Source organism: Carya illinoinensis, chromosome 2, assembly GCF_018687715.1.
Source record: "Carya illinoinensis cultivar Pawnee chromosome 2, C.illinoinensisPawnee_v1, whole genome shotgun sequence".
NCBI lineage: Eukaryota > Viridiplantae > Streptophyta > Magnoliopsida > Fagales > Juglandaceae > Carya > Carya illinoinensis.
This window is the reverse complement of record NC_056753.1, coordinates 11475292-11486131: the sequence shown is the minus strand read 5'-3', so window position 1 is coordinate 11486131 and position 10840 is coordinate 11475292. Positions and strand designations below refer to the sequence as shown.

General features: G+C 38.0%; 1 protein-coding gene across 1 annotated transcript; it reads right to left on the bottom strand.

The window, feature by feature from the left end:
* Nucleotides 1-383: 383 nt before the first annotated feature.
* On the bottom strand, nt 384-6907 carry LOC122300114 (50S ribosomal protein L3, chloroplastic). The gene is made up of 2 exons (XM_043110528.1): nt 6229-6907; nt 384-796 (listed from the first exon to the last, which is right to left on the bottom strand). Exons 1-2 carry the CDS (start codon nt 6794-6796, stop codon nt 507-509), a joined length of 858 nt encoding a protein of 285 aa, XP_042966462.1. The 5' UTR covers nt 6797-6907; the 3' UTR covers nt 384-506.
* Between the last annotated feature and the right edge of the window lie 3933 nt (nt 6908-10840).

Genomic DNA, 10840 nt, shown 5'->3' with positions numbered 1-10840 from the left:
GAAATGTAATCAAGTTTCTTCCCAAGACAGCATCTATTGCGTTAATAAATATGCCATTCAGCCGATGGCATAAACTTTTATAAACAAGAGTTATCAGTGGCTGTGTGATTGCATTTCTCGAAGGCATGCTTAACTCATTTACTGGCATGGCAAAGACGCCATACTGGCAACCGGATTTCTAATTTCTTCCTTTTTTAAAACGAAGGTGTGGGGTTATGGCCCATGAGACTCGTTTCACGAACACATCTCATGAGAGTGAAAATAAAAATTAAATTTGTAAGCCAAGCTGGTGTGGACTCATCCTCTACACTGTTGAGGATAAATTGAATCCTCAACGGTGTGGAAAATGTGTCCTTCAAATGTCGAGAAATTTGAGAAGCAAATACCATCAAGACCATTGGCTACTAATTTCTACTTGAGAGAATATTTAGAGTGACTTGACAGTGCAAAAATGAGGGAAATCAAACAAGTCAAATGGAAATTTTAAGTAAAGAGACAAAAACAAACTAATTCTTTGGAATGTTCTTCCCTACAATCTTTGCTGGAGCTAACCTCAAAAGATTTCCTGGCTTACCTGGGACAGCACCTTTAATCATGACTACATTAAGATCCTTGTCAATTTTGACAATCTTAAGCTTTCTTATCTTTCTATTCGTCCCTCCCATCCTACCAGGCATCTTCTTTCCCTTGTACACGCGACCTGGTGTTGTCCCAGCGCCAATGGATCCAAGAGCTCTATGACTCTTGGAACCATGGGTCATTTGACCCCTTTTAAAGTGGTGCCGCTTGATTCCGCCTGTGGGAAAATTAAACAAAAGAATTCAACTTGAGTCAAACTGTTAGACAATTAGACTAAATGGCACTGTCAATATCTATAATACGAGCGCCACATTGGACACTAGAAACTTAACATAAAGACAAATTGAAGCTGGAGAATATTTTATTTAACAGTGCCAAGAAATATTCAAGATCTAATGCTCAACTCCATAAAAAAATTATTAGCACTCACTCAAAGCTCCTTGTGACATTATAAATAAACATCGATATGCTTTTTATGACGATAAAAAACATGATACTTCTATAATGAATCACACTCTTTCACAGCAGTATGTACTTATGAATGTATCTGCCAATATATGTTGAACAAAAAGAGGACAAGAGAAATGATATATTGTGAAAGTCTGGCAAGAACTACGATTTTAGGTACAACCTCTTTTGTGATTCCAATAATTGAAACTTTTGGGCTAGAGTAAATGGAATAGAGGCTCTTGAAACAACAGTTTGGAAGCCACTGTTCTCAATGTCAACATCTTTGTGATATTAAAGTGCAACTTTGGACACATATATTGAGTCCAAGTTTTAAATAGGTTACAGGTAACTAGATGCTTCCAGAAATTGTTTCTTATTTGAAAATTTTGGCATGCTTAAATCTCCTATGAAAATTATCATTTCAGACCTAACAAAAACAAAAAAGAAAGTATAAATGAGAACCTAGAGGCATAACTGTAATTTCCATTCAGTGATAATTTGTTTGGCTGTCCTTTCAAGAACCAAAAATGCAACAGGGAAACCGAAAGCCTTGTGTGTTAAACTGGTTTTTTATTTGAAAGAGGAGAATAAGAAACCAACATTTTTTGTGTTCCACTGGGCTGGTTTGGCTACACAAAACCAAACTATCTCATCTCATCTAATCATTACAACTTTCCTAAATTCCCACACAAAATATAATAAACAATTCAACTTTTTCAAATTCCAAAACAAAACTAATATTAAAAAATTATATTATAACAATATGTTATTCAACTTTCTACAAAACATTTAATCTTATCTCATTTGAACTACGTAACCAAACGAGACCTAAGTTTCATACCTTCTCAGAAGCAGCAAGAGACAGAAGATACAGGTTTTGAATTTTACTTCCATCACATTTCCCAACAAAGGGAAAATGTATATCGTCATGAAGAGGGGAAGACACAATCATAAAATGAAACATAACTAATATGCAGTATGGTATGAGCGAAACTTTCTAGTACAATGAAAGCTAATAAGCAATTAAAGCGAAGATCGGCAAAGATCTGATGTTGCTCTACTATCTTTTCTCAGGCAATCTCAATAGGGGAGAATGCAAACCACATCTCGAATAAGCCATTAGCTACACTACCTGTTTAGACATGATCCACGCTTATCCTAAACAGGCAAAACACCAATGCCCACAAAGCTCTAGTCTCGTCACAATGCAAGTGATGGTAAATGGCATCCTCGTTCCATTTGAACAAACAAGACCAATTCATCCTTTTGAAAATCTCTCAGATAATCCATAGTTAGGATCTTCTCTAACACTGTTGTCCATGCAGATAAACAAAAAATGCCTTTCTAGGCGAGAGGCCTCCAGTGGGGTGCATGGTATTATAAAAAGTTTGAGCCTTGAATTTCACACTTTTGGAGCGGGTCCACTAGATTTTGTCCTCCCCGCCTCCTCCAAAGATTTGAAAAACAAATAAATTAGGTCCACACTCCAATCATGTACCGATCTAACAAAATGATATTCCATTGTCAAGTATTGTTAAAAGTTTTAAGTAATTTGCCACCACAGTTTCCAAACAATTAGAAATGATGGATAAATCCGCCAATCCTACCTTCATTGGTTGATTGTAGGACCACACATCATGCCAAAGTGTGATTCTTGTTATACACGAAGTGGTGTACATTGATTCAACGAGATATACTTTGCCTGCATTAAGATTTGAACTTATCTGCTCACCTTCTCTAGGTCCAATTTGCATAGGACACTTTCGATTTTTTTATCAATTCTATTGTCAAGGCATTCGTCGGCCATCTGACTATGTCTAAAAAAATTCTTTCCTTGATGAATGCATCCTGAGTTCTAGATATAATCTTTTCAAACGCTGATCTCATCTTGTTGCCTAGAACTTTAGAAATAATCTTCCATACACCATTCAATATATGGATAGATATGTTTGGATAGTAGGCTTAAATCAGGAGATCTAGGTTGCTTTGCAGGTTTGCATTGTGAGGTGGCAAGGGCGTCATGGGATGAGATTTTTAGTAGATCTGGCATTGCTTGGGTGATGCCTTTAGGGGTGGTGGATCTCTTTTCTTTTTATAAGAAAATTTATTGATCCTAATAATTCGGCATAGCCCAAGTACACAGGTGGTATACAAGAGAGAAATACCTAATTACAGCCTGTGAACAAAAAAAGAAGCATACAAGTCAATAAAATTAAGCCCCTCAAATACAATAGCCTTAGCCCAAAGTAACAAAGATTGGAAAATGAAGTCTCTAATTCCCCCAATGAGCGTTCTCTATTTTCGAAACCTCTTCCACTCCTCTCAGGTAGCTGGAATGGTCTTCATGGTTGTTCTCAGGTGGCGGTGGTTTGGAGGATGATTCCTTTGTGCCTTATGGGGTGTATCTGGATGGAAAGGAATGATTGTTGCTTTGAAGATAGAGAGCACACTTTGGATGAACTTTGAAATATTTATGTGCACAACTTTTTGCTTTGCTTTTCTGCCATTATGCTTAATGGAACTAGTGTTCATGATTTTCTTGTATCATTTTCAGGTTCCTAGAATGTATTTATGTGTTTTCTTTTGTATACTCCCTATGTACATGGCCAAAACCTATTTCATTCGTACAAATAGAGTTTTTTACTCATAAAAAAAAGAGTAGGACATGGAGAAAGCCTATGGTCATGTCAACTGGAATTTCTTGCTTTACATGCTAGCAAGGATTAGCTTTGGGGGAAATGGCATTCTTAAATAGCATTTTGTATTTCCATACTCTGTTTTTCTATCTAGGTGAATGGCACTTCAGTGAGAATCTTCAATACTTCTCAAGGTTTGAAGCAGGGTGATCCACTATCTCCATTACTCTTTGACAATATCATGGAAGCTCTCTCAGCAAAATGATATCAAGTTCTGTGACCGGTTTCTCAATCTCTCGCATCTTCTATTTGCAGATGATACCCTTATCTTTTCTGGCTCAAATCAACAATAAATTCAAGCTTTAAGAGCACTTCTTTTATGCTTTGAGGCTATAAAAACTGTAGCACTTGACAAATCTGTTGGGATGCAAGGAATCTTCCCTGCCTATGAAAAACCTTGGCCTCCCATTTGGTGTCTCATTCAAGACAAAGGCTATTTGGGATGGGATAATCGAAAAGATGGAGCGCAATTTGGCTAGTTGGAAGAAGATTTACTTGTCCAAAGGGGGAAGGATTACCTTGATCAAAAGCACCCTGTCCAACTTGCCCACATATTTTTTGTACTAAATCCCACTTTCTACTAAGGTGGCTCAATGGTTAGAGAAGCTACAACATGATTTCTTATGGAGTGGGATGGCTGATGAGTTTAAATTTCATCTAGTAAATTGGGCAAAGGTATGTGCTATGATGTTTGGACGGTTGGGAGTTCGGAACTTGTTGATGTTAATCAGACCTTATTGGGAAAATAGTTGTGGCAAAATCAACAAGAAAGGGATTCTCTACGGAAGATTGTAATAGATTCAAAACCTGGAGGGACTTGGAGCTGTTGGTGTTTGAATGGAGTACATGGATCTCATGGAGTGTGGTTGTGGACGCATATAAGACACTAGGACACTTTCTCAAGACACACTTGATTAGAGGTTGGGGATGGCTCTTGCATAAATTTTTGGCATAATCTATACCATAGAAGCATGGTCCTTAAAGAAACTATTCCAGTAGTGTACGAGATTGCACAGGCGAAAGATGCCTCTACAGCAGACCTTACGGAAGTCTCCAATGGTTCCTTGGAGACTGAGAAGTGGAATGCTAGTTTTTCCATAACAGCACAACACTGAGAAGTGGAGGCCGTCGCAGAGTTTTTCAACTTACTATATTCCTCAAGACAGACAGTGGGAGGAGTAGACAAGATCCTTTGGAGTCCCAAAATAGAAAAGGCATATACCTAGTTAGATCATATTATCAGGCTGTCACTAATCAAGATACTAAATCCATTTCCTTGCAGGAACATTAGGAAGACTAAGGCACCTTGAAAGCAGCTTTATTTGGCCAATGGCCTGTGTGCTGACTGGCATCTACCCTGGTCCTTAGGGACATGGGACTATAACCTGGAGGGTTCAATCCTCCCTAGTGGGGCTCTGATGCCTCTAATAAATTGCCAAGCCAAAAAAAAAAAAAAAAGAAAAGAAAAGAAAAAAAAGAAAAAAGGAAAGTAGCTTCCTCTGTTTGGAGGTCACTATGGAGATTCTCATTACAGATAATCTAAGGAAATGGCAGATCATTGTGATGGACTGATGCTCTATGTGCAAGAGGAGTGGAGAAACCGTGGATCAAATGTTATTACATTGTGAGGTAGCTAAAACCACCCTATGGAATGATTTTTTTATTAGAATGGGTCTAGCATGGGTCATACCAAGTAGATTGTGGACTTCTTAGCAAATTGGAGGGGTCTATTAGGTAATCCACAAGTTGCAGAAATATGGAAGATGGATACCATATGTTTATTGTGGTGCATTTGGAGGAAGAGATATGAAGAAAAGTTTATAAGACCGGGAGAGGACAATGGAAGAGCTTATATTTTTTTCTCAACACTTTGTTCCTCCGGGCATTTGTAATAGATTTGAATGTGCATGAGTTTCTTGTATCAAATGTAAATCTTAGTTAGGTGTTTCTCTTGTATACGTCCTGTGTACTTGTGCTATATGCATATTGTTCTAATAATGGAATGAAAGTCCTTAATTTCTACAACCCTGACTTTCTTTGAGAGAGTGAAATATAAGTAGCTTTAAGGCTCCTTTCCAATTTACCCCAAGCATAGAAATCCTTGAAGACATTCAGTACATCTGCTTTGTTAGCACTTAACATCCCAGAAAAATCTGAAAAAATGGCAAAGAGAATCCAGAGCCTTATCACTGATCAACCGTTTCAACACCTCCTATACCTGAATCTCCACAAACTCTCTTTAGTCATTCCATCCCCTTAGCCTCCTCGTCATCTATAGAATCAAAGGTAAGGACATCCAATTTAGGTGGCCAAATGAATTTTTCATAATAAAGATGAACCAGGTTTATTGAAATCCATTGGGTCCACCATTGGCTCAAATTTTCTCACAGTAACCAAAGCGTAATTCACATAGGATGAAAAAAAAAAAGTAAGGAAAATGGGAGAAAATGCAGTCATATAACCTGAATATAGAGCAAAGTGGGAAGAGAGAAAGAGAGCGAACCTTGGAATCCCTTGCCAATGGTGGTGCCGGACACATCAACAAAATCACCCTCCTTAAAAATATCATCAAACACAAGCCGCTGGTTGGGTTCAAAGCCATCCACGGACAACAAGCGAAACTCCTGAAGGTGGCGCATAGGAATAGCGCCCGCCTTCTGTAAATGACCCATCTCCGGCTTGGAGAGCTTCCGGTCCCTGACCCTGCGGTACCCCACCTGGACGGCATTGTAGCCGTCGGTGGCCTCGGTCTTGAGCTGGGTGACGATGTTTCCTTCTTTAAATCCGACGACGGTGACCGGTACGACCTTTCCATCGGGCTGGAAGTAACTCATCATGCCCAGCTTGGTACCCATGACCCCAATGCCTGCCTCGTAGCTCATTCTGACCACCATAGCCTTCCCATTCCCGCCGGGAGGTTTGAAACCCTGGGACTGGTGCACTCGAAAGAGGAGAAGTGGGTTGTTTTTGTTATTGAAAAAAGAGCACTTGATAGAAGAAAATGGATGATTGTGAGAACTGTGGGCAATTGGAACTGTTGCCTTGCACATCGATACTGATAGGCCTGACATCTCTTGTTCTTTCGGAAGGGGCGAATCAACCGCTCTCTTATCTTTCTCTCAACCTTCAGTCCTTTCTTATCCTTAGCAAGTTTGCAGCATTCTGCTTGCTTACTGCAGCTTAGTCCCACCTTCGGTGGGCCCTTTATTAGTTTGCTTATAGCATTTTTATTGAAATATGCACATCTAAATGATAATGAATATAAAATAAATTTAAATTTTAAATATTTTATTTATATTAATTTTTATATTAGAATAATTATTTTTTATTATATAATAATAAAATAATATAAAATAAATTTGAGTTTGATTATTCGCATTAAATTTTTACATTAGATATCAATTTATTTATTATATAATAATGACAAATTAATAATTTTAAAAATATTTAACTTTTTTAATTATAAATTTATTTTATTTTATCATATTTTACTATTCTACCTATTACATTTTATTAGTAATATTTATTTGATATTTTATCATATTTTTCCAAGTTTTATTCTACCCAAGATCATTATCCTGAATTTGGTAGTTTTTTGCATATTAGAAATCAAGAAAGAGGGAGAGTTACAAAAATAATAAAATAAAGATTTACTTATTAAATAGTAACTATCAAATTTGTTTTTATCTTTACATATATTGTAACTTAAAGCTAAAATATTTGACTATAAATTATCTATTGTAGTGACTTTTATTTCTAATGGTTGAAAAAGTAATTTTATTTTTACATATCTAATATCCGGTGAGGATGCTTGGCTCTTTTCCTTGTCGGCTCTATATTTTATGCATTCATGATGAACCCGGACCCCTTACTTTTTTTTGTTTTGTTTTTGAAATAGACTTCAATTTATTACTGAATAAAAAAAGTTACAACTATGACCAATAATTACAGGTACCAAGTCTCGATTACAAGCCAACGACCCATCGGTTGTACGCTCCCTCATACACAATTTTCATTGTGCCGGACTGTGTCTAAAACTTCTAAGCTCTCCAATGACGACGCCATACTGAGATGTGAGACTCTGTAAAAAATAAAAGTGTCCATCGCGGCTCATCTGAGAGAAAACAACACTAAACATCCTCACCCTCCAAAGGAGGAGAGGTACTACCCAACCTTCACCCTCTATAAGAGGAGATGACTCACAACCCTCATTCTCAAGGAGGAGAGGTATTTGCCTATTTCAAAAATTTATTAAAAAACCTAATTAAAACACTCATAACAGACTAATAAGAAACAAACTGATAACAATCTATGCTCTCCTCAACGTCGTACGTTCACTCCCTTTTGCCCAACCACTTTTTGCGCATCTGTCAGCCTGCACCACGCACTGGCAGCCTGCACCACACACGGATAGCCTACACCACGCATTTCCTGCACAAGGGTTTTTCACAACAAACCAGCCAAAACAACCACTTTTTGCATCCCGTCACCATCGCCAGCCCATCATTTTGAAAAAGCAAGATATACCGATCAAGGTCACAAGGGCTTCTCACCGTCGCCGGCTTCATCCCCGTAACCATAACCAGCCCACCAGCCCATACACCACTTCGGCTAGATGAAAACGGAATCAAAAACAAAATCAGAGATCAGCATAGAATTTATTCCAGAAGCAAACCATAACCGAAAGCAAAAAAACCTCAAACAACTGCGTCTCCCCTGCTCCGGCCGCCACCCAAAGAGTCTCCACGCTGGGTTACGTTCGGACTCCACCCCAGAAGCTCACCTAATCCTCCCATGCACCTCAGCCTAAATCCCGAAAACCACTCTATTTTCCATAGATGAAACAGAGCACCTTAAACCCCACAGGATTACATCCAAGCCTGCAAGAAACCAAAACACCTCTGGCGGCAAAACACCCAGACTCCGTCCACACCGGAGACTCTCTGTTTTCCACCACGCCCAGCTACGTGGTATAAAATGGTGGTCAAAACTCAGAAAAACACACTTCAGACCACACCAAGCCACGACCAAAGACGCAGACGATGCCCTCCTCCTCCACCGTGCAACCACCACTCCGCCAACCGCGAGATATGTTGGAGAAAGACTTCGGGCTCCTTGACCGGGAGGTGGAGCTTTCGACCACCGAAACCACCGCCCAAACGACGCTTGATTGAAAACAGAAAAACTAAGCTATACGGTAGAAAATAGAGGAAAAGATAACAGAAATGGAACTAAGCTATATGGAAAAACAAAGAGATGGAGGGAGGGGAAGCCTAGGCTCCCACCTCCCTCGGACATAAGAAAGCTGCCTTGTTTCTAGAGAGAAGAAGGAGCTTCTCTCACTAGGGTTTGAGAGGAAATATGAAGCGGCCAAACTGATATAATCTTTTTTACCACTTTTTTTATTGATTTAATTTTAAAAAATCTAGTTATAAAAAATTTGAAATTTATATAATTTTTTAATATTTATAATAAATTAGCTTTTTCACAAAATTACTTGGAAAAATAATATTAATAATGTACAATTAGTCTATCGAGGTTAATCCAATAGAAATGTCGAAGTTAATCCATTTTTTCAAAATTTAGATTTTCTTGAATTTGGGTATTTAGAATGAGAGAATAACCCATAAAATGGACTTACGTCAAACTCTTCCGTCTAGCTTGACATGGCACCTAAACATTGCTCAACCACACCCTATGAGATTTGACCCATTTGACTTTGTTTGATTACACAGTTCAGATAAGATGAGATAAAATATTTTGTTAAAAATTGAATAAAATATTATTATAATATAATTTTTTAATATTATTTTTATTTTGATATTTGAAAAAGTTGAATTGTTTATTATATTTTGTATGAGAATTTAAAAAAGTTTTTTTTTTAATTTTATTTTTTTTATAACAAACAACATTTCATTCATAAAACGTACTAAATGGTTACATTTTGAGTATCAAGCCAATAGTACTGAGACAAGAAAGGAGGAATTGATCCCATCCACAATTCTGTATCCAAAACTGACCACGCATGCTTGGCAAGGAAATAAGCCACCTGGTTTCCGCTTTTAATAACATGTTGAACTTGATGGTCTTCAAAACAATTTAGTAGACTCTTAACTTCCTTCAACAAATTACCTTGAAGTGATAATAAGGCTTGGTTGGCATTTAAGGCTTCCACCATCAATAAACTGTCACTCTCCAGAATAATTTTTGATATACCCAGATGTAATATGAACTGAAGACCCCTTAACATAGCAATCAACTCTATGGATTCTAGATCATGAAGTTCATGTTCGGCCTTACTCACAGCCAATATCACCTCTCCCTTTCCATCCATGAGTACTGCACCCACCCCAGCCTTTTTAAGATCAAAGAATAGGGTAGCATCTACATTAAGTTTATAAAACCCCGAAGGGGTGCTTGCCAACATCCTACTTTGTGCATTGAAAAGCTTGGCTCCACTTTGACTGGGAGACTCGGCTTGTAAGTATTGATAGCATAGTTAGCAACCTGAAGAGGATCCAGCAATACCTGCTCAATAGCCCATTTGTTTTTCCTGTACCATAAAGACCATGCAATTAAGAAAAAACGGCTCAGCATTCCTTGGCCCCCTCTGTGTAGCAGAAATAAGGCTGCATCAGAACTAGTTCTAATGGCAGATAGATCAGTAAAATTAGGCATCAATCGCAGCCACACATTTTGAACATCCTGGCATTTTAGTAAAGCATGAATACAGTCCTCAACAGGGAAACTACAGAGAGAACAGGTTGCACATTCAATGATTTTCCGCTTCAACAGATTTTTCTTGGAGGGGAGACTATCCTGACATGCTCTCCATGCAAATACTTTAACTTTGTTTGGAACCCTCATATGCCAAATTGATTTCCACAACTTATGCATGTCTCTGGTATTGGAACTTTCAGCATTGACAAGATTATGTTGAGATGTGAATACCCCGAAAGATCTTTTTCCTTCTTTGGTTAGTGGAAAAACCAGAAGTATTCAGACATACCGGAATATGGTCAGAGTATGAGACCGTCCCATGGTGAACTCTAGCCTCAGGGAAGTAATCGACCTAGTTGGACGTTGCTAAGCATTGGTCCAGTCTTTCACTAATT